Consider the following 22,362-nt stretch of genomic DNA (forward strand, 5'->3'; position numbering starts at 1 on the left):
TGTCAACACAAGGAGATGAAGCTTTTGGACTTTGAGGTTACACGATTGCAGATCGGCTTCGCGATGTCAGAATGAATATCGGCAAAGGTAATTTTGAGGAGTCGTGCTGCCTTGGACAGTTTCGACGTAGGGAGTTTGACATCTTGAGAAGCTCACGAAAAGATATCAAAATAACCTCATCCGCCAAACAGCTTCCATCGAGACCGAGATAGAAAGATCGATCGTTTATCATTCCATCTGCTGGAAGGCTTGCGCCAGGAAGTCAGCTACTGTTGACCATTTGGGTAAGCAATCACTCAGATCGATCTAGTACCTATATTCAAGGTCTTTCAAATCAGTTAATTTTGCGAGAGAAACACAGGCAATGTTGTTTTTGTACCGATATTTTGCAGTAGCTGGTGCAATGATCAATTCGTCTGCTGCTATTGCAACATTGTCATGCGATAAGATCATTCAATGATGCCTGGATTCGGTGCGAGGAAGGAAAGGGTTTCCAACGCATCAAGAACCCAAAGGTTCTGTCGCGTAGCGTGGATCGGTTTTGGAGAATAGCCTGCAACGCGTAGAACATGAGATTCTTGGTATCTCCTCTGCTCGACGCGAATTCTTGAAAAATTCCTCTCTCCAAGGTTCGGCTGATGTTGAGTGGAATCAGAGGAACAGGTCGGGCCGCGTGTAGGCGGATACGAACGTCCGCTCCGGAGGCTCACTTCCGCCGCCGTCTTGGCATGTTTCTAGAAATCACTTTTTCGAACGGAATTCTTGAATCTCGTGGGCTCTCGGTCTACATATCGTGGTATTGTCTGTGGCCAACAAACACCTAGACGTATGTTCATGCCGTACGCAATTCTCATCGACCGAGCCCGTCAAAATCGAGGCAGTTCAATGATTAAGGTCGGCGATAGAAAGAGAAAAAGACCCATTTTGGACGGCAAGGAAGACAAAGGTCGGCAGCCGACGTAGAGTGACGCCGAAGATTGTGTCATCTGGTCGTCCGTGAACAGGCGCAGACGGGTCCCGAGCGTCCTCACGCCCCCCACGACGCCTAACAAACGTCTGATGTCGCCGAGAGAAGGCAGCCATTCTCAAGAAACAAACCATTCCAAATGCTGCGCGCGATCGAAGATGAAAGGAACAAAAATCAAGGTGATGATCCAAACGGCGATGCATCGCCGTTGGAAAGACGCAAGTGCTCGGTCAGCTCGCTATGATCTGAACAGCCCCCAAATTCCCCATGTGGCCAAACACCGCGTAAACCGCACAGCCCGCCGCTGCGGCTCAAAGCTGACAGACTTCCACCGTCCGAGCGACGGGAGGAACTACTCATCTCATGACGTGCGAAGGCCACTCCCACCTCGGGGACGCGGTGTGACACGAACGGCTTGACGGGACGGGGTGGCGCGCGATTGGGTGCGGCGGTGGTGCCCCGGAGGTCGGACACGCAACCTGGAGTGGGTGATTGGCCGTGGAAGAAAGTAAGGAAAGGCAACAGAGTTCGCGAGAGAAATCTCTCGCTCGTCATGGAACTATTCTCGGTTTGGCCGTGTAAGCGTCCGAGATGTCAAGGTTTACCGCCCACGCGCCTCGTGCATTGGCATTTCTGTCAAACCTAGTCGACGGTATTACGCGGACCGCTGATGAGATGCCCAATCGGCGAGGCGCTGCACTGTGTTTGTTGCTGAGAAAAGATCATGGCTATGTTGACTTTGACGTCAGGGGGAATAAGCTGTGAAGACTTTCTTCGTAAGGCCTCTCTTGGCTCGGTTGTCAGGTCAGATATATAATCCTGCCGTCACACCCGACTTACCAACATACTTCCAGCTCATCATCACCACACTCAGACAGCAGTCAAGAAGCTTTCATCGCAAATCTCTCACCATTCAAACCATCAACAACACCTCTATTTTATAAAAACCACCCCAACTTTCAAAATGAAGACTTCCATCCTCGCCATCCTCGCCGTCGCCGCCGGCCTCGCTGTCGCCGACGATATCAAGCTCCCCGACTGCGCCAACGGCTGCCTCAACGATGGCCTCCAAAAGGCTGGCTGCACACGAGACAACATCAAGGACTGCTACTGCCAGAAGGCCGACGTGAACTCCCTCGTCACTTGCGTCAGCAACAACTGCAAGAGCCAAAACGACCTGCTCGCGGCCGCACAGTCCGCCGGCCAGATCTGCCCGAACGGCGTCGGCAACAACGGCCAGTTCGGCAACATCCCAGGCTTCCCCGGGAACAACAACAACAACAACAACGGCGGTGGCGGCCAGGGAGGTGGCCAGGGAGGCGGCAACAACAACGGCGGTAACAAGGGCGGCAACTAAAAATCTCGCATGGCATTGGCCTGTTTTTGCGCGGGAATCATAGAACCGCATATGAGTTTGTTGCTTCGCTGAGCCCATTGTTTCGATTCATGTATTAGCTAGTTGACGGCACTGTTCTTCTTTGCATTTGCTTTTCTTTTTTCTTGGGTCGAGTTTTGACTTTTTAGAGATCTTTTCAATCTTAGCTCATCATCTGAACCATATTGCAGTTGCTGAGTGATGTTGTGAAGGTGCAGACCCTATTGGACACATTTGTAAAACTGTCATCCATGTTCCATCCTTTTGATACAGCATACACAAATGGGTTGCGTGCACTGTTCAGAAATCTAGACTCTGAGAGGAATAGCAATCTTTTAAAGGCGGGCTGTATTACGCGGCCACAGGCGGGAAAATAAAGATCAAGTTCATTTCTTATGCTGGCATGTGAGGCAGGGGATTTAGTAACTAATTACGAGAGGAAGCTACGTAGAGGCGGTGGCTCGCAGCAACACAGCACCACCAGAATCCCAAATAATAAAACCAGACCACGGGTTAGGGACTTGAGAATGGAATTTATCATCAACATCATCAAAAAGCAAAAGAAATGGGCCCTAACCAGGGATCGAACCTGGGACCTCTCCCAAGTTGAGATGTCGGAGACAACCCTAAGGGAGAATCATACCGCTAGACCATCAGGGCGTGTGTTCTCAAGAGGAACTCTTGTTAGGGCATGGATCAGAATTTGCTAGTCAAGTTCGCTAGCACAATTGCGCCAGGTTTCAATGTTCCGCGCTCGCTCGGGGAGCTGCTGCCGGTTCTTCTAGTCGTGTTTTATAGCGTTCCAAAGTAGTAAAACACGAATAAGATGAGTCGCCTTCTCTATTTAGAGTTCGATCGTTCGCGTCAGCAGAAGACGGATGGTGATGATTTGTTGTTTGTAAAGAGGAGAATGTCGCAGCTGGGGGCGAGCTGGGTCTTTGTAGCGGTGTTCCACGTCTAGCGTTAGGCGCCGCCTGAAGCGGTCTGGCGGGGCGGTCGAAGCAGCTGAACCGCTCTTCGGTCTGGTAGGTACCCCTGAAGCAAGAACCCAACTCAAGCGCCCGTATGCAGGAGGAATGCACATGGCACTTGATGAGTCCAGAACCTGACGCAAACCATTCTTGGAAAACCGTGTTTTATCTGGAGTGTTTTCTTCCATTGAACAGTGCTGTGTCAAGTTGACATGTTTTCTGCTCCCCCGCCTCCGCTTTGCCAGCACTGCGGCAAGGTACCCCTCACTGACGACGATCTTCGCTCAGTCATCTCTTCTGAGGGCGCAATCCCTTTCTTCCTGCTCGGCTCATGGTCCCATATCAGCACCAGCCCCTGTCCCCTCTGCCAACTCGTGGCACATGCCATCTTCGAGGCTCACCGGCTCTCGCCCGGCTCCGTTCCGCAAGGAGACGACGAAACGTTTGCCCTCGTCTGGAAAGATAACGCGGAGCCCGGGCACCGCGGGGCATATAGCATCAACGACTCAACAAACACCGCCACGGGGCAATTCGTCTGTTTCGTGTCCGAGTCGCCCGAAATCACACAAGTTGCGAATGGCGCTCACTTTCTATTGCCGACGATCAAGCCCAAGGTTGAGGTTTCGAGGATACTGCAGTGGATCGAGACATGTACTACAACGCATCCCATCACCAGATGCAGAGCCTACAACTATCAAGGCTTCAGGTCAACTTTCCCTAGACTTCAAGTTCTCCGACTTATTGATCTCGAGAGTGACAGCTTGATTGAGGTGTCAGATATCCGTCCATACAAGTATGTTGCGCTCAGCTACGTTTGGGGCGGAGTTTCCAGCTTCAGGCTCACCAAATCAACTCTGGGACGACTGCGGCAACCCGACTCGGTCTCCCAAATACGCGGCAGACTGTCGCTTACGATACTGGACACCATGAAGCTAGTGAAGCTCCTCGGGCTTCGCTATTTATGGGTCGACCTTCTCTGTCTCGTACAGGACGATCCAGAGGACCTAAAAAGGGGCACAGCTGTAATGGACAACGTCTTTGAACGGTCGTGGCTCACAGTCATTGCGGCCTGTGGAAACCATGCGAATTCCGGTCTGCCAGCAGTGACGGGGACCCGGGCCCCGCAACACGCCATGCGAATCACAGACAAGACGCGCTTGGGGCTGTATACACCACTCGACTGGGCGCTTGCGGCAACGGTCTACCAGACTAGAGGGTGGACGTAAGTCATACCCGCGCTGGCTTTCGTATCAAATGCTGATGCAAAGAGACAGATTTCAGGAACAAGCTCTATGCCAACGAGCGCTCTGCTTCGTCGACAATAAAGTCTTCTATCGCTGTGGGAGCGACGAGTTTAGCGAGACATGCTTAGACCAGCCAGTCGCCAAGAAGAGACACGAGTGGGAAGAGCCATGGTCTCCGCCTCAAGCGTTCCGGCTAAAGAATCCAGTGCGCGACTGGGAAGACATCGTCAGCCGCTACTCTGCCCGCGCTCTCACGGACCAAAGAGATGTCCTGCGCGCCGTCGAGGGGATCATGCGCCGTGCAACAGAGAAGTGGAACATTCGGTTCATCGAAGGTACTCCAGTCCAGGCCATCGACTTCTTTCTACTTTTCGGTGCCGGGCTCAACTCGATGACTGCAAGAAGGCGCCGGGAAGGATTTCCCAGCTGGTCGTGGTCGGGTTGGGTGGGGGCTAGTCGCGTTCGTCCGAGCCAAGGACATGTCTTCTACCAATTTCATCACTGGCTCAAGCAGAAGTGCTGGATACTGTGGTATGAGAGAGGGGTCGATGGGGAGTTGAGACTCCTCACCGATCCTGTGCGCAACTCACCAAGCGGACCTCGCTATCGGGAGCGCTTCAAAAGCCAGCTTCCTGTTGGTTCAGATGCCTTTCGCATTGCACCGTCCTTATCGCCAGCTGTAACACCTGGATACCATATGTTGCAATTTTGGACGCTGGCCATCTTTTTGGAATTCTCAAGAAGTATTTCTTGGTCTGAGGGTGATCTTCGAGGAGCAGATGGTCAGATATGTGGGGAATTGGTGGTAGATAGCATCGAGGAGATGCCTAGCTTCGAGCACGCAGGGCCATATGAGATACTCCTTCTTTCAGAAGCTGTGTCGACTCCTCATCCTCAAACCCGACAGTCTGAGTACGATTACAACGTCATACTAGTTAAGCGTGACGGGGATTACGCGGAAAGGCGCGGAATCGGGCACATTCGAGAATGGGCCATTGGCACAAGTTTAGCGCCAGGGCCAGTTTGGAAAGAAATTATGTTGAAGTGAAGCTCAACTGCAGAGTTCAATGAAACACCTTTCTGATATGCAATGTTCTATGGGTATACGTTGGCTCGCCTGCATGCTACAACATCCCAATACGCGGCTTCATGGGATTTGCCTTCATCTTCTGCGTATCCGTAAGATTCCAAACCTTCACTGTTCCCACTCAATGCTCATAAGGTTGGAGGTCGTCTGCAGAATGCCTTACTTAGGGCAGCAGTGACACTGATTCAGGATGTTAGGTGACGGTCAGAATGAGAAGCGCATTGTTAAACCTACACGCACGGCACCTTGATTGACACCTGTGATGGTTTGGAGACAGCCACCGTCAACTCTCTCAGTTGTAGCACAGATCTGTTTTCCACTCAAGAGGTTGTTACAGGCAGATAGAGGGGACTAGATGGCACTTGTTAGTCGTTGGTTGAGCAAGATTTAACACTTTACTCACGCATGGGAAGATCCGATCTTGACAATTGTCGGCAGACACGAGTGGTGCCGCCAAAAGCAGCACAAGAGGAGCTATGCGTGCTAGCTGCATTTTTGTAGCGATTGAGCAATGATAGCTGTAAAGCCGAGACCTGTGAATAAAGAAGGAAGACAACGGACGGAAATTTTCGGATGAGGGCACAGAAAACTTAGGAAAACTGAAACAGCTGAGCAGATGCTTCTTATTGTTCTGGTTATACAATTCTGTCTGTGACTGTTATGGACTCCTAGGATTGTTCACTGACTCGAAGGCGCGGACTGCTAATGGCGCCCGTAAAACGATAGTCTGTGCGATGTGGGCAATTCTTCATTAAAGCGGAAAGTCTAAACTTCCCATATTGCCAAAATAGACACGAAAAGGCAAGTCAACCACAAGGGATGACTCTAATGGTTGACTTCTATACTTATACGGTCTCCATGAAATGGGGGTAAACCCTGGTCATGAGCCTGGATTTCTAGATTTCAGCCAGGAGCCAAGGAGTTCTTAGCCTGAAGCTTATCACACGAGCTTTGCTACATTATTTGGCATAATGCCAATATGCAGCAAATAGTCATAGTTTGTATATAGTTGTTAGTAGCAAGCCGCGTGGCCGCCATGGGTCAAAGAAACAGTGACTGCCTAAGTGACCCATTACACATCGGCAACGTGGTGAGATGCGATCATCACGAGCCACGAGTGTGGCATCCTGCCGACCATGCACGGCATGTCTACATGCCAAAGGCTTGGTGAATTGACCTAGCGACTGCTAACAAAAGGCAAGGTATCACACATGCAAAGGCATACATCATTTTCAGAGGAACATATGAGATTTGTATTCAAGGGCCAAGTGGCCGTAACCTCTTTGAAGAGGAAAGAAGTAGGTATCGTAGACATAGAAGAGCCGTTTCATCGTACTTCTCAGTCTCCTTGAGACGAGAGGACTTTCATTTCCGTTTTCATCATTTTTTTGTTCATTTCGTTTCGTTGATTGTTTCATGTCGTAAATCTCGTTGAAGTGAGTGAGACCGCGTCGATTGCGGCCGGGCTCGGGGAATTGCTCAGCGTAAACTTGCTTGTTACGCTCAGCACACCCCGACGTGATATATAGTGGGGTGTGTCGGATGTTTCTCTTCTTTGTGGAAATTCCAACACGGTAATGATTCTGTAATCTTCGCGTGTCGGCGGTTTGGTGGTCTGCGCAAACCGCCGCCGTGGTTACATGTAGCTGGCCCAAGTCTGGACGGTCCGCAGGTGCAGACTGGCGAGACTGACGGGGAGCTCGAGCGGAGCGTTCTTGTTCTTGGCGGCGGGGCCGTTGAGGCAGGAGGCCGGAATCTTGACGGTGAAGTCTTCGAAGCTGGATTCGGCGCCCGTGCCGGCAAGGCCGGTCGCCTCAAGCTTCTCAAACTCCTCCCTCAGGCTCTCGACGTACGAGCTCTCTCTCTGGGCTGAAAAGGGCGTTAGCATGGTAAAACCAGGGCGCTGCAAGGAGGAGGGAAAACGCACTCTCAGAGACGTCGGTCCTGTTGTCAAAGTCGACGGACCAGGTGTTGTCCGGTGCCGAGACAATCTCGGCGGGGCACCCGGCGGCGGCGGCACCCTGCTTCTCGGCCGAGAGACCGAGGAGCATGGCCAGCAGCACCGACAGGAGCCCCATCAGCCTTTGCCACGAGGGCGAGGCCTGGGCCATGTTGGATGTCGTTGGGTGGGTTTCTCGAGGTTGATCCTCGGAAGAGGGTGTCTTCAAAAGAGAAGAATCAACAAGAGATGCGGGCACCTACACGTCTTTAATAGGCGGTCGGTTGGTTCACTCGTCGGCGACCCGGGCAACGGACGCAAACGCCTGGGGTGCGCAATGAGCGGTGGGCATCGTGGGACCGGTCAGCCACTCGTTTTCTGACTCTCTGTCGTGCGCCCTGCGGAATTCTCTGCGTGCTGCACACTTCTCTGTCGGAGTCGTTCGTTGAAGATGACCTGCATGTGGAATAGCGCATGTGTGCTGTCATGCAGCGGTGGGCTGGGCTTTTGGCGGTAAAGAGACTCGGTATTGGGCGCGTGCTTCGTCTGATGGTCGAATCGAGAAGACAGAGCTGCGCGTTCATGGGTTGGTTTGTTGAGGTTTCCACAGAGACGAGAGGACGGCGAACCGGATCGCTTCGAGGGCGCTGACGCCCCGGGGACCGGGTCGGGGTCGTGATTGGAGAGGAAGAGCGACGGACGGGGTTGGGGATGGGTTTGGACAGGGGCGAAGACCACACCGCAAGAACGCCAGGCGAACGAACTCCACAACGTTGACGGAATGCAAGCCCAGATTGGCGCGAGGCTCAGGGGTGTGCCGGGCCTGTTCGTGCCCAACCCTTTTGTTCGTCTGTGAGGAGACCGGTCGGTGGTTTTCGGCGGGAAATTGAAGCGGAAGACTCGTCCGGTGTCCGGAGGCGGTCCCGGCCGAGACGGTGGGTTTCGGTATCGGGCTTTGGAGCTTGGCAACGAAATCATCCTCAGGCATGATTCAGGTGGGCGAAAAGCTCGAAATTGTGAGCGGATATCAGAGCATCTGATAAGATGGCATCAACCAATCAAAACATGCGCCGAGATCTTGGTCCCTCTTCCAGCGGCATGGCATCCCTGCCAAGTACTTGGATCTTGCTTTGAGTTGTTTACAATCATTGTACTCGGATCTTGCTGTGTCAAGTCAAGACTCTCAAGGCAATGTTTCTTCGATTGTTGTTCAAGTGGTATGGAGGTTCAGAGCGACATGGCGCTCAGCCGTAGCAGTCGAACATGCGACATGCTGAACTCGCTGTTTGAAGTTGCGAAAGTCTGTGAAAACTCGAGTCACATGTGAGAAGATTTTGAGGAATCTTTAACGCTACCCAAAGAATCTGATTCTCCACCATAGATGAGCCAATGCGACTTGGGAACTCGGCATCCTCGGCCGCAACAACTTGATTCGCTCATCGGTTCAAGGCACTCGGCCAAGAATTCCTCTTCCTGCAGGTTATCGATCCACCAAGAGGATCCCCAGAGAAGATTGCGTATGCAGTGGCCTGTTTGTTCCAAGATCCTGTCACTATTTAGTAGCATCGAGTTCCCAGTAATCTTTGTGAGAAGCATCTTCGTGTTTTTCCGCTCAATTTCTCTTTACATCCCAACTGTCGAAACTCAAAGAAGTCGAAATGAAGTTCACAACTGTCATCGCAATTTTGGCCTCCACAGCCGCGGCCCTCGAGTGGCTACCCGTCGTACCTCTCCATGCGCGTCAGTTGACCAGCGGACCCAAGTACGAGTGCCACGCCGACTGCGGTATGTGACCGAAACTTTGACATGAAGACATGAATACTGACGGCATACAGGCTACGCAATCCTCGGCGCCGAGCAAGACAACTACTGCACTAACGAAACTTGGACTGGTCTTCTGGAGGGTTGCCTTGAGTGTGTCGAGAAGTATGATATCTGGCAGTACTACGGCGATGGTGTGACGGAGGCTGCCGAGGGCTGCAACCTGGACGCTACCCCAGTCTCGGCTTCGAACAGCTCAAGCAATGCGACAACAACCTCCGGCACGAGTGCAACTGGGTCCACGTCGTCGCCGACATCAAGCACCGTAGGTATCCTCTCCAAGTTGTAGGCAAAACCAGGGACTAAGTTTGTGACAGAGCGCCACCGCCACTGATGAGGCTAGCATTGCCAACTTGAACAAGCCTGCGACTCTCGTTTTCGCTGCTGCCGTCTTGGCTGCGGTTCAGTTTATGTAAAGCTTTGGTTATATGATGCGACGACATGGGATAATGAGGGATGATGATGTTAAGTTGGCAGCGTTATTGCAAACACCTTCGTAGTTCACATGTACATATTTCGAGTGATGGCGGACCAGGTTTGACAGTTCCTAAAGGGAAATGATAATTACAAAGTAATTTGAACAGGCGCTTCCAACTTTAGATGTATTCGTGCTTTGATTGACCAATTCTTGGGTCCAGCTTAGTTAGACTCAATTTGAATAAGTAAGTATCCTTTGTGAATCCTCAGCAAGAAAGGATACCATGACATCGCCTAGGGGTCTGCCGGAGAACGATATGTCCGCCGCACGAACGTGTTCCTCAATCACTATTAGATTCTGGGTTGTATTCGTTCTAGGTAGATTATCCCAGAATGGCTGGATGCCGGCGGGTAAACAAACGTAATGTTTCCAAAACCTCAACCTTTCCCGTTTTTACGAGATATCGCTCACCCGCTGAGATTTGAGTAACTCGTTTCCTCTAGCCACGTCCAATGTCATCAAAGATTCAAGCACATTGGTCACAACCTAGAAGCCCGAGGAGTTTAGAAAAAGACGAGTGCTCTTATTGATAAGTCTACAAAAAGGCAAACGCCCATGCAATGTACCAGCCAGCTACTCCAAGCGGCTTTGCTATTTTGTACAAGAGAAAGCTCCGCTAGGAGTAGTAAGAAAAGAAAAAAGAAACATCTTCCATCACATTCAAGCACGCTCCTGATGAAGCTCCGATTGTCAGACCAAGTGGTATGTCAAATCCCCCAAGATTGTCGCACTTTGTGTCGTGTCGCTTAAGCAGAGCCAGTGGGCTCGGCGCCACCGAAGCCGGGGAAGCCACCACCGAAGCCGCCGGAGGGCTGGGCAGCACCGGGGACCTGGGTAGGGCGGCCGGAGGGGAAGCCGGAGGGAATGCCGGTGCCGTGGTTCTTGCCCTTGCCGCGGCCCTTGCCCTTGCCCTTGCCGGTGGGGCGGGCGCCAGCAGCACCAGTGCCGGTGGGGGCACCGGTCTCAGCGGCGGCAGCGCCGAAGCCAGCAGCCTCATCGGAGCGGGTGTTGATGCGGGTCTCGAAGCCGGAGGGGGCACCGTGGTGGCCGCCGAAGCCGGGGAAGCCACCACCGAAGCCGCCGGAGGGCTGAGCAGCGCCGGGAACCTGGGTAGGGCGGGCACCGCCGAAGCCGGAGGGGAAACCGCCACCGAAACCGGGGAAGCCACCGGAGGGCTTGGCGGCACCGGGGACCTGAGTAGGGAAGCCGGTAGGGAAGCCGGTGGGGAAACCGGTAGGGAAGTCGGTAGGGAAGCCGGTGGGGAGCTCCTCGTTGTCCTGGGCGAAAGCGCCAGCCGAGAAGGCGGCGAGAATGGTAGCAGCGATAACGTTGGCCTTCATTTTGAAAAGTGTTGATTGGGTTTTGACTGAGGAGTCGGTGGGTTGGTTTTTCGAGTTGGGTGGGTTGGAAAGGAATGTGTCGAAGAACGAATGAAAGCTTGGTATCAAGAACGGAACAGAAGACTAGCTTCGATGCTGTGAATGAAAGTGATGGAGATGGGATGGGATGGAGAGGAGAAGGGATAGCTCTTGGAAGGAGAAAGACTCAATCTTTATATCGAAATGGCCTTACCACGGACGGCCACTCTTGTTTGGGTCATGGACCGCCCAGATGGCGTCAACTGATTCAGCAACGCTGCAACATGGCAAACATGGTGAACCGTTGCGCCATTGGAGGAGAGAGATGCACCTGCAAGGGGCCGACCCAGAAGTGCGGGATGTGGGCGTTTAGCACCCAAGAGACAGGGCAGGACCCAGGCAAGTTGCCACTATTCGGTAGTTGAGTGCCTGTGTCTGCGGCTCAAGTGAAGCTTGGATAGGTCGATGGCCCGACTTTGCCGCATTCGATCAAGTCAGAACAGTGGTGAGGAGCATGGGTGTCAAATTGTTGTCAATTTCCAACGAGTGTCCATCAGGGGTTAAGGGGGGGCGTCTGTACCCGCGGGCGGGATGATGGATGCTGCGTGGGTGTGGATGGTGCGGATGGTGGAGCTGTGATCACGGAGGATTCAGAGGGACGAGACCACAGACTGAGCAGTTCTAGACCCGGTCAAGGAACCATGGATCTTCTCCAGGATTGAACTTTGACTGAGGTGAAGCCGTTTGTGTGTGTGGGTGGCTACCACTGGCTGGACGGTGCTCTGTCGATCCAAGTGATGGGATAGAAACGGGGATCGCTGGGTGCGTTTCGAGCGAAAAACGGGTCTCGATGCTCCACCTATCCCTTATTTTCCGACCATGGACAGTTTGCTGTAAATGAGGTACGTCGTCGTCGCTGTTTCACCTTGACATGTTAGGGCGAGGGAAGCTTGGCTATCATTCCCAGTTCGGGGGTTTCTTCTTGTTTTTTTCGGGGTTGGGGTGCTGCTTAGTCCCATGTCCAATGGGGATGGACCATGTCTTACTTACGCGTCCATCGGATGGCAGACGTCGCGCTTAAATGAGGCCAGGGGACATGCCTGCATCCCACCGCCTAACATCAATCAGTTGGCTAGCCTTAACAAACACCACGGCGCCAAAGCTGAAGGGTTGCACCCGTCTGTCGCCTGGTGCAAGACCGGAATTTCAGGAAGTCATATCCGCGATGTTGACGAATGGCTTCCCTCGGCTCGTCCAGTCCTTGGTCCTGCAACATCGATCGGTGAGACATCTCCGAGATTTGCTTCTTCTTTTTTGCGTTGCGTGTTCAGGGACATCGGACGCAATAACCATAACCTCCTCGTCCGCTTTGCCGGAAGTCCGGCTTCGGGCCATGGACAGCGCTTAAAGCCAAATTGAGTCCACGTCATTCTTCAATTTTCCACTTATCAGTCTCAGGAGTCACAGAATCTTCCAGATTGGACTGTGTGATGAGCCTGAATTTTCTGCCTGTGATGATATACCTCCACGCGTCTTAGCAGGGCCGGGTTCTGCACAATATTCTACTTGAAATTCACGATAATATGGGACCGATGGGGATATCTTGGTCGTGCATGCGGAGCATGAAGCTCCAGACATACAAACACCCATTTTTAGGGCAGGCACTTTGAGTTTACTGCTAACTATCCACATTACATATATCTGGCGAACCCGAGCCCAGTGCCGTGCGGTCTGGCCAGCGGTGGATGTCGCCATTGTCGACCACGCCAGCGTGACTATCAGACATCAAGTCCTTGGATCGCCCCTGAGCATCCCTTTGTCAGCGGCGACGGGGACTACCGCTCCAAACAACTCGTCTGTGCTTGTTTGACACAGAGCGGTCGATGATGCCAGGGGTGGGGATGGCATCGCTATTTAGGAAACGTCAGCGAGGGGGCCCCGGTCCAAGACACCAGTTGCGGCCTGACAACTGGACCCGGATTATTAAATTTGCTTCTTTCGTCTGCCTCAGACTTTCGCTTTCGCCATGGTGGTTTCTGTGATACAGCACCCAAGAGTCCAAGACAACTATCTGCAGTCCTGCAAGGCCCGTTCAGGACAGCCGAGGCGTGTTGCCTCTCGCAATGCCGAACACCACGAGCACTTCGCAGAACTCGCAGACCTGCCCGCAAGGAGAAATCAGAACGGGCCACTCAGCACATCCAGAATTCGCTTGGCGATCCACGAGTGCGTGTGCGTTGTCGGGCTGCTCTACGTCAGACAATCATCCCGAAAACATTGCGTTGGCAGAAAGAGGGAATAAGGAAGTAAAACTCACTGATATTCGTCCCAGTAGACCTGCTTCTCGGCGTCCCCGCAGATCGTCACGTTCGGCGTCTCGCCATACGCGCCAACTAGACAGCTTCCATATTTCCCCAGATCCGCGAAGCCGTATGCCCCGGGAGTGGCATAGTACTCGAAGTCGTCGAAGAGAGGTCGCAGGTCAACGTTTACCGCCCCTGTCTTCGAGCCGCCCAACAAATCCCCCAGAAGATCCGTGTAGGTCTGCAGCTGCTGTTTGGCTATGTTGTCTATGAAGAATCCATACGGTAACCTCGCGAGGTCTGGCGGGGTGATCGTCAGGACCGCGGCTGTGGGATGTGCGTCCCGGAGCTCTGCTTCCGCCTGTGCCAGGACTTGGTATGACTGAGAAGCACTGATATTGGCATTGAACAGAATGTCGTTGGCGCCCGCGAACAGCACGAAAAGCGGCGTCGTAACCGCAGTCGAATCAGAGGCCGAAAAGTTGTCGCCCTGAGGAGTCTTCTGTCCCAGGAATGTGACGATTTGATCGACGACCGATGGTACCGCAATCGAGCTTTTCGGCCCGGTGTATCCCTGGATGAGAGAATTGGAAGTCGTCGCTCCGCCTATGGCATAGTCGTAGAGCGGGATGGATAGATTGCCTGCCACGTACTCGGCCCAGACGATGCCGTTCGAGAAGCGTCCTTTGTAGCTTCACCTATGGTCAGTCCGGTCTCTAATGATTCTTTCGATCCGTGAGATGCTAACTAGTTGTCTGATGGCCAGGTTCCATTCGACACCCTCGCGGCGCCGTTACCTGATCTCATGGTCAATCATCGTTGCATGGGCTTCATGCGACGATCCACTTACCATTATCGCTGAACGAATCCCCGAATACGACGATACTAGAAAATGAGGGCGCGCTGGCCCGTCGTTGCAGGGGAATTGCGGAGGCGGCTGCGGCCAGGAAGCCAAACAACAGGACCCGAGCGGTTTTCATTGCGATACCTCACGATGTAACAGTGACTTGCAGTTGTTGCGACGCAGGTAATCAAACAGTGCTGCATCTGCTGGATCTCTCTGATAACCCAGGTTCCCTGGAGTTGAAGTTCGTGGCATTGCACTCGATGCAGATGCCTCGGATCCCATCCTCCAGAACAAAATCAGACATGACATCACAGTTCGTCCTGAATTGCTGATTTCAAAGCTGTTCGCGTGGCTTCCACGCCAAAGGCCATGAGGTGAGCTTGCGCCTCTAGCATTCCATCGCCGCGGAAGTCCGGATCCTGATGGCTTCAATTGAGACATGTCATTGGCCTCACCAGCATGAGACATCGAATCCGTCAGCCCTAAGTGAACTCCATTGGTAAATGCCGGCTGACGGGCGGGCCTAGCTGCAGATTAGGCAGGCACGAACAAGACATTGTGATGCTGCTTAAAGATTTTGCCGCATAATGAACAGAAAGCACCGCAATGTAACTATTATCATAAAGGGCCGAAGGACACGCATGTCTCCATTTATCTCCGTTGGGGGCCAATATGGAAGAAAATTTCCGTCTCCCCCGGACTTGCGGGTGGAATGCGAGGTTCCATTTGCAGACTGCAACTGCATGCATGCAGCAATGCCGTGTTTCCGTTCCCATCAACCAGATTTCAACAGAATCAGCGCTGCTCACACCGCCGAAAAGTCGAAACACTCATTTCGATAATTGACCCCATCTGGTCCCGGAAATATTCCTATTTAGCCTGTGCCGGCGGGTTGGTGTATGCAAACCCTGCCAAGCCCACTGTGGACTCAATATTTGGTGGTTCTGGACTCTGCAATATCGAACCCGGGTGTTCGGCTCTGTATGGACGTGTACTTTCTGCGAGTTTTTCGGTGTCGGAAACAATAGAACATCCCCAAATACCCAGTTGTAGCATGAAAGGCATTCGGGAGTCAAGTGCCTCCTGCACAACCATCATTGTCTGTACAAAGTGTCGTCTCAACGTCGTTCAGGATACAAAGCCATTTTAATCGGCAGATACAGTCAGAAAGAAAGTATTTCAGCCGTCGATACGCTTCAATGATCGCACAGAAAACAATTCTTTGCGACTAGGGGGGAATCCGACACTGTCCCTTGGCCGTAGCCAGCCTTGGTTCATGTGTCGCTCTCATCTGGAATGTCTCATTTTCAGCCTGCTAGAGCGTGGCATCAAGTCGATGCAAAGTCTTTCACTTGAATTCAAGAGGGCAGAGTTTGGTGGCTACCTTTGTCATTAACACGCCGTAAAGAAATATAACATCAATCGAGCTTGCTGGGCTTTGGGGATTATGTACGATAGACGATCGCTCTGTGCGATAAGCATGCTGCAGACACAGCGTATTCTTAAAAGCGGACGACAGCGCAAACATTCCACAAAGCCTTCTGAAGATCTCGGCGTTATGGTATTCCATCCGGCTGGTCTACTAAGCCACGACACCTCAATGCAATTCTGTAGGCAGAGTTGAGTGCGCGGACTGACTCCTGAGGTGCATCAAACGAAGACAGGGAAGTGTCAGAGAAGGACAAGCAACGGCACTACTCTCAAATGTTTACTGGAGTGTTCAAAACAGCCCTTTATCTCGTCCAGGGCACGCATAACGAAGGATACCCTGTATCTCGTGTTACGTTGTGTTTACTGGACCGCGAAGGTTTGCAGTCTCTTTCCCTGAACCCTGAAAGGTCTGGACCATTTTGATTGAGTTTCTGTTTCTCGATGACAGCCGCCTCATTATTGTATTCATGCACATTGGGAGGCACCGTTAACAAGGCTCAAAAGCCGCAACCACTGCTTCGGGACCATCCCACGCGAAATGCAGACTGAATTCTTGGGGCATTCTGCTCGGGACACGGCGCTCTGACACTTCTGTTCCTATCAGAGAGAAAAGAAGAGCGAAAGGACATCGGTCAAGTTTACCACATGGGGACTCGATCATTGAGATGAAAAAGGGAAGCTTTCGTCGAGCCATATTTTGGCACAAGATGCGATGTCCGAGATCAATGCATCTATGATGTTTGTGGATCTCCCCGAGCCGCGAGCGGGGGATAATGATCGGGGCCGCACCTGTGCATCAACGTGCGGGATGCTCGGGAGTCACAGCGGCTGCACCTGATGTAGCGTTTTTCCTGCATGCGCTTTTGCACAGACTCCTGTCAGGTTCAAGCGGGCAATTTAACCCAACTTCGAGATCTCGCTACTTAGTCTACATCATGCCCCGAGCATCGTGTTTCCAAGAGGGGGTGGCCTCGGGATTCCTCTCGAGGGACCTGTCCGTCTATCACTATCCAATACCATCAACATCCACGGCAACGCAGCGTTTTCGAGATGACATGTTTATGTTGTTCAAAACCAACCATCCGCCGCCCGCGCTTGCAGTCTGTTCACAGTGATTCGTGCCTGCATTTCCAGCCGCCGCTTCCACGGAAGCTGGACGGTTGGGACGACTTAAGTTCGGTGAGAGGTCCAGCGCCATGGACCTGCTTCACGACACCCCGTTCGGTATCCTGCTGAATTTTCTGGCCCGCGGGAAGATCAAGCAGCTTCAGTATTATGAAGAAAAGAACCCAGAGATATGGAGGAGGTACATCGAGCCCGAGGCCAGCGACAGGAGTATAGCGAACTCGTCGCAAGAAGGCGTACCCGAGCAAGCAGAAGGAGCTAGTCAGGTCCAGAGCGAGGTGACCGACGTGAGGGTTGATTCCGAGAAGGGGACGGATATGCGCCTCGTCGAGTTTCTCCCTGGAGATCCAGAGGTTCGTTGGGATAGACTACGAGAGAGGATGAGGGCTAACGATTTGCAGAACCCACTAAACTGGTCGCTCTCAAAAAAGACCTTCGCCACCTTTCAGATATGCCTTCTAACGATAGCCATTTACATCGGCTCCGCCATCTACGCAGCTGGTGTAGCGGACGTCTCGCGAGTTTTTGGGGTCAGTCCAGTTGCTGGAATCTTGGGCCTCACGCTCTTTGTCGCCGGGTACGGGCTGGGACCGGTATGAATCCCTCAAATGTCACATCACGACCGCGTCTTGCTGACCTCTGCGTCAGATGTTTTGGAGTCCCATCTCGGAAGCTCCCCAGATTGGCCGCAATCCTGTCTATATCGGTAGTATCGCCCTCTTCGTACTTCTACAGATTCCGACGGTTCTGTCAGTGAACTTTGGCATGCTACTAGCGTTCCGCTTCATCACTGGCTTCGTCGGATCGCCTGTCCTTGCTGTTGGAGGTGCTTCACTGGCCGAGATTTGGAGGCCGCAGAAACGCGCTTACGCGATCTGCATTTGGGGTATAAAACATCCTCCATTGCCAGTCAATCCAAGATGGCTAACCGTGTCAACACAGGCATTGCTGCTGTCTGCGGTCCTACCATGGGACCTGTGATTAGCGGCTTCGCAGTCGACGCCAATGGCTGGACCTGGACCATCTTGGAGCTTATCTGGATCGGAGGCTTCACCTTCATTCTACTCTTCGTCTTTCTCCCAGAGACGAGCTCCAGCAACATCCTCTTCCGCCGTACACGACGTATCAGAAAACTGACTGGTAATGATAAACTCATCACCAGGGGAGAGCTGATGGCAGAAACTATGACGAGGCGGGACGTCGTCCAAATGCTGCTGGTCCGCCCATTCACTCTCAACTTCACGGAGCCGATGGTTTTCCTCCTGAATCTCTACACAGCTCTCATCTATGGGCTGCTGTATATCTGGTTCGAGTCATTTGCTGTCGTCTTTCGAGGTATCTACGGTTTCAATACCGGGTTGATCGGTCTCTCATTCCTGGGAATCTTTGTCGGTGCCGTCATTATCGTGCCTCCTTTTTTCTGGTACCTGCACAAGTACCTCGAGCCGGAGTTCGACGAGAACGGATTCATCCAACCGGAAAAACGACTCCCCCCAGCCTTTCTAGGCGGCGTAGCAATTCCAATCTGTCTGTTTTGGTTTGGGTGGTCTTCAAGACAGAGCATCAACTGGATCATGCCCATCATCGGCTCTGCCTGGTTCAGTATCGGATCTTTCCTATTATTCAACCCGGTGTTGAACTATCTCACAGACGCGTACCCCGACTACGCTGCATCGGTGCTGGCTGGGAATGACCTGTTCCGGAGTGCGTTCGGTGCAGGTTTCCCGATGTTTGCGACGGCCATGTATACCAGGCTGGGTGTTGGCTGGGCAAGTTCGTTACTCGCATTTCTTGCCATTGTTTTTATTCCAATTCCAATTGTTCTCTGGAAGGTCGGTATCTCAGACAGGTGCTGAACTCTTGCACAGGCGCTAACTTGGTTCCAGATCGGCCCAACATTGCGGCATAAACACAGTAAACACGCGAGGAAAGATGATATGATTACCTGACTTACAGCTCCATGTTCAATTGAAAAGTGTTTTCTACGATGTACATACAGCATAACATATCCAAGTAGATAGATCGTTCGTGTGCATAGATATTTCTTGTGTGCAATCATCTTGGGTCATTTCTATTGATCGAACAAGGGCTTTTCTCTCGATGGTTTTCATCAACGCATGCTATTGATATGACACAGTGACAGTCCGTATCTTCATGGCCAGCGTGGTGGTCTCCAGATTCCCCAAGGTCTTGCCTCTTGATATTCGCGTCTTCTGACTGCGTTGAAGTGCTCACATCTCCTCTCAATGGCCTCTATAGCCTCATACACACCAAACGCCTGCTCGAGATAGGACTGATACTCCCACATCCGCACAGATTGGAACATTCTCGCCGTGTACCAGTACGCACAACGCGCCATGTTTCTGTTCAGGCTCATCATCGCACCGCAGCCCCTGAACCCGTCAGGACAGTCGCGGACCGCACTCCGACGAGAGTTGCAATAACTGCAGTACACAGCCCACGTCCCGCACACCCCCATCACGCCCTCTTCGCGATGCATATCGTACAGATGCAGCATCATCAGTCCGCAAACGCTAGCGTACAGAGAGTTGTGCATCTTGCTCGCCTGCGTCAGCGTGAACGGGAGGTGGTCGTAGGGTTCGTGCGGATATTGGTACTTGTCTCCCCACTCGTATCTGTGCGACTCGGTGACGCGGGGGAGTCCTTCGTATAGTCCGGCTTGGAGGAGAAAGTTATAGAAGTGCTCCATCTCGTGAGGCAGGAACTTGACGTTTCCGGGGAGCGTCTTGCAGGCGCGCTGGAGTTTGCGGAGCATCTTGAAGAGCTGCTGGAGGAGGACGTCGTTGAAGGCTTTGCAGGTACGTCGGAGAAGCCACTTCTTTCGTGTAGGAAGGTAAGCGAGTATTGCGTCGAGGAGCTCGTAGGACAAGTAGATCATCTTGACAGGTATGTGAAGATTGTGTTGAGGAAGGTTGCAAATGCCTGCGGCGCGCGTTAAAGTCATCCTGAGGTGACTAGCTTCGTCAAACGGCAGTCATAATACTGGAGCTTACGGATTTGGAAGCCGAGCTTGGCTGATCAGAAGTCTGTATTGACTGGCCTAAATATGAGAGATCAAATGGAGTTTATCAAGGCATCTCGTGTTTACCTGACCGTAGGCAGCTCAGTGTTTCGTGAGAAACACAGGCACAAAGAAACACTTCATGGCCTGAAACCATTTTTGCCGTAGAGAACCTCTCTGTGTCTTATCTGCCTACTCACTCCTCGTCAAAGGCGTCGTCCTCCTCGATCTGTAACAAGTGAGCCAACACCCAATCCTGATCGTTCGCATACGGATCCTTGTAATTCCCAGCGCGGCCGTTGACGGAGGTCGGGTAAATGTACGCAGACGACGCGCGCCCGTTCGCCTCAAACAAAGCAAGATTGTTCCGGATGATGCCACCAGCCGTCTTCAACGCCGCCGCCTGGCCTTCGGTGTCGTTCTTCAAGCCCTTGCCGTAGTGGTGCAGCGCGATGCCGTTCAGCGTGCTCCAGTAGTGCGGGAACGTGTCTCCCCACATCCGGTCCTTGCCGAACCAGTACCCGTCCCAGTGGCGGATCGCAACGTCGTGGAGGCGGTAGTCGGGCTGTTTGCCGGCGAAGAGGAGGAGCGTGTCGAGGTGTAGCTTGCCGGCTTCGAGCCACTTGTCGTCGTTGGTGTAGCGCCAGAGCTCGAGAAGCATCACGGCGGCGGGGGCGACGATGGATTGTTCGAAGTTGACCTCCAAAGATGGGTAGTCTAGCCCTCGTGTCGCGATGTTTTCTCCGTGGGCGAGGAACAGCTCCTTGGCGCGCTGTAGCCACTCTTCGTTTCCATGCTTCTCGAGCGCCCGCAGACTTTCGAGGACAGGGAGGCCGATGGCGTACAGCTCGCTGCCGCCTTCTGCGTAAAAGTTCTCTAGGGTGAGCATGAAGCGCTCCAGAGGCGTCTTCTCTGCCACGATTCCGGTCAAGTTGAGATCAAGCGCAGCAACAGTGATGTGAAACTGGAGAACCCAGGGCCAGTTGTACAGGCGCTTCTTGCTGCCGTCCATCCCAATCGGCCTATCACGCACGAAGCCATTCTCCTCCTGTAGCTTGATCGAGACGTAAGTGTAGTACTTCTCCAAGGACTCTCGCACCTCGACGTTCTCGGGGTTCTTCTTGAGCCAGCGCGCCATGAGGATGCCCATCCCCACGCGCTCGCGGCCCGGGTTGCGGTCGGTGGAGGTGTCCCACGTCGCGATGAGGTTCGCTTGATTGTCAAAGACGCGGTAGGCTCCCTCGGCTGGGGTGTCGGGCGTGAGGTCTTGCTGGTTCTCGATGATGAACTTGGTGCGGCTGTCGATGAGGTCGTCGTACTTCGGCACGGTGTTGAGGAATATTGTCGAGTTGTAGCCGTCGTCTGTCGTGACTACGAGGTTCGTCCGTCCTACACGTCCGGCAGTGAAGCTGTAGTTGCAGACTTGGTTGTCGCATTGGACTGCTTGGCCGCTGACTTTCGTGTTAGCATTGACGGAGGCACCGCTGAGGGAGATGGAGCCCGTCTCCCTGGTGATGGAGGTGTAGTTGTTCGTCTCGACCCTCACAAATTGCTCGGAGCGATTGGCGCTCTGCTCGAAGAAGTCATCCCAGCCGGTGTGCCAGAACCACGTCCACGCAATCGTGCTAGACTCGCCCGGCTGGAGCGTCGGAATAAAAGGATGAAGAAGGAAGACGCCACGCGTGTTGGACAGCGTGACTGGGTCGCGTCCCTCGATACTGTAGCCCACCAACGCGCCCTTCGTCAGGACGAGCCCCAGATTCCGATACTTCCCACCCATCTGGTTCAGCTTAACCCAGGAAGAAGCCCCCCCAAACGCCCAGACGTGCGCATGCGAGCGCGCCGCGACACAATCGCTTGTGTTCGTATAATGGTCGTTGAAGGGGGTGTAAATGGCCAAAGACGTTGTTCCTCGACTGTCCAGATCCAGCGCCGTGGCGCCTTTGTTTGTGAACGTGTACGACTCGGTGAAGGATTGATCTTTGTCGTCGACGCTCCGACTGACGGAGAGCTCCAATGACCCGGTGTTGTAGACTGCTTCGACGGTGTTGTCGCGCTTCGTGATCTGGGGGAAATTCCAGAAGTGGCGGTGGAGGGAATCTTGGCCCAGGTCGGCGTAGCCTAGGCCCCAGCGGCTGCCGGTCGGGAGCCAGGGCGCGTTGGAGCCGGTGCTCACCCAGTTCATGGCGTTCTTGAAGCGTGGGTCGGTGATTTTGTCGATGGCGCCGGTTTTGTCGTTGATGTTGACGCGGAAATCTTGGCTGGCTAGGTCGGCGGCCGCGGCGAGGCCGCTGAGGATGAGGATGGCAGCCTTCATCTTGCCAGTCGGCCGGAGATGCTTGATACGGTTCGTAGTGGCTAGAGACTCGCTTCATGTCTTCTTTGGATCTTGAC

General features: G+C 53.1%; 9 protein-coding genes across 9 annotated transcripts; 4 read left to right on the forward strand and 5 right to left on the reverse strand.

Moving 5' to 3' along the window:
* Nucleotides 1-1,931: 1,931 nt before the first annotated feature.
* Nucleotides 1,932-2,324, forward strand: GCG54_00005306 (uncharacterized protein; the record flags this gene model as incomplete). The annotated part of the gene is made up of 1 exon (XM_045405331.1): nucleotides 1,932-2,324. One exon carries the CDS (start codon nucleotides 1,932-1,934, stop codon nucleotides 2,322-2,324), a length of 393 nt encoding a protein of 130 aa, XP_045268922.1.
* Nucleotides 2,325-3,525: 1,201 nt separating this feature from the next.
* GCG54_00005307 (uncharacterized protein) lies at nucleotides 3,526-5,605 on the forward strand (the record flags this gene model as incomplete). The annotated part of the gene is made up of 2 exons (XM_045405332.1): nucleotides 3,526-4,535; nucleotides 4,588-5,605. The coding sequence occupies 2 exons, from the start codon at nucleotides 3,526-3,528 to the stop codon at nucleotides 5,603-5,605; spliced, it is 2,028 nt and encodes a 675-aa protein (XP_045268923.1).
* A 1,675-nt stretch (nucleotides 5,606-7,280) lies between these two features.
* On the reverse strand, nucleotides 7,281-7,755 carry GCG54_00005308 (uncharacterized protein; the record flags this gene model as incomplete). Its single annotated transcript, XM_045405333.1, has 2 exons — nucleotides 7,281-7,513; nucleotides 7,572-7,755. 2 exons carry the CDS (start codon nucleotides 7,753-7,755, stop codon nucleotides 7,281-7,283), a joined length of 417 nt encoding a protein of 138 aa, XP_045268924.1.
* A 1,480-nt stretch (nucleotides 7,756-9,235) lies between these two features.
* On the forward strand, nucleotides 9,236-9,820 carry GCG54_00005309 (uncharacterized protein; the record flags this gene model as incomplete). Its single annotated transcript, XM_045405334.1, has 3 exons — nucleotides 9,236-9,368; nucleotides 9,419-9,669; nucleotides 9,722-9,820. Coding segments are annotated over 3 exons (483 nt in total), but the record flags the coding sequence as incomplete, so codon positions are not given.
* Nucleotides 9,821-10,628: 808 nt separating this feature from the next.
* GCG54_00005310 (uncharacterized protein) lies at nucleotides 10,629-11,222 on the reverse strand (the record flags this gene model as incomplete). Its single annotated transcript, XM_045405335.1, has 1 exon — nucleotides 10,629-11,222. The coding sequence occupies one exon, from the start codon at nucleotides 11,220-11,222 to the stop codon at nucleotides 10,629-10,631; it is 594 nt and encodes a 197-aa protein (XP_045268926.1).
* Nucleotides 11,223-13,418: 2,196 nt separating this feature from the next.
* Nucleotides 13,419-14,523, reverse strand: GCG54_00005311 (uncharacterized protein; the record flags this gene model as incomplete). Its single annotated transcript, XM_045405336.1, has 4 exons — nucleotides 13,419-13,485; nucleotides 13,558-14,235; nucleotides 14,292-14,340; nucleotides 14,394-14,523. 4 exons carry the CDS (start codon nucleotides 14,521-14,523, stop codon nucleotides 13,419-13,421), a joined length of 924 nt encoding a protein of 307 aa, XP_045268927.1.
* Nucleotides 14,524-17,017: 2,494 nt separating this feature from the next.
* GCG54_00005312 (Caffeine resistance protein 5) lies at nucleotides 17,018-18,802 on the forward strand (the record flags this gene model as incomplete). The annotated part of the gene is made up of 4 exons (XM_045405337.1): nucleotides 17,018-17,299; nucleotides 17,348-17,539; nucleotides 17,595-17,832; nucleotides 17,889-18,802. The coding sequence occupies 4 exons, from the start codon at nucleotides 17,018-17,020 to the stop codon at nucleotides 18,800-18,802; spliced, it is 1,626 nt and encodes a 541-aa protein (XP_045268928.1).
* A 296-nt stretch (nucleotides 18,803-19,098) lies between these two features.
* Nucleotides 19,099-19,845, reverse strand: GCG54_00005313 (uncharacterized protein; the record flags this gene model as incomplete). Its single annotated transcript, XM_045405338.1, has 1 exon — nucleotides 19,099-19,845. One exon carries the CDS (start codon nucleotides 19,843-19,845, stop codon nucleotides 19,099-19,101), a length of 747 nt encoding a protein of 248 aa, XP_045268929.1.
* Nucleotides 19,846-20,164: 319 nt separating this feature from the next.
* On the reverse strand, nucleotides 20,165-22,285 carry GCG54_00005314 (uncharacterized protein; the record flags this gene model as incomplete). Its single annotated transcript, XM_045405339.1, has 1 exon — nucleotides 20,165-22,285. One exon carries the CDS (start codon nucleotides 22,283-22,285, stop codon nucleotides 20,165-20,167), a length of 2,121 nt encoding a protein of 706 aa, XP_045268930.1.
* Nucleotides 22,286-22,362: the final 77 nt, after the last annotated feature.

The sequence above is a fragment of the Colletotrichum gloeosporioides genome (genome assembly GCF_011800055.1).
Source record: "Colletotrichum gloeosporioides strain Lc1 chromosome Unknown consensus_15, whole genome shotgun sequence".
Taxonomy (NCBI): Eukaryota; Fungi; Ascomycota; class Sordariomycetes; order Glomerellales; family Glomerellaceae; genus Colletotrichum; species Colletotrichum gloeosporioides.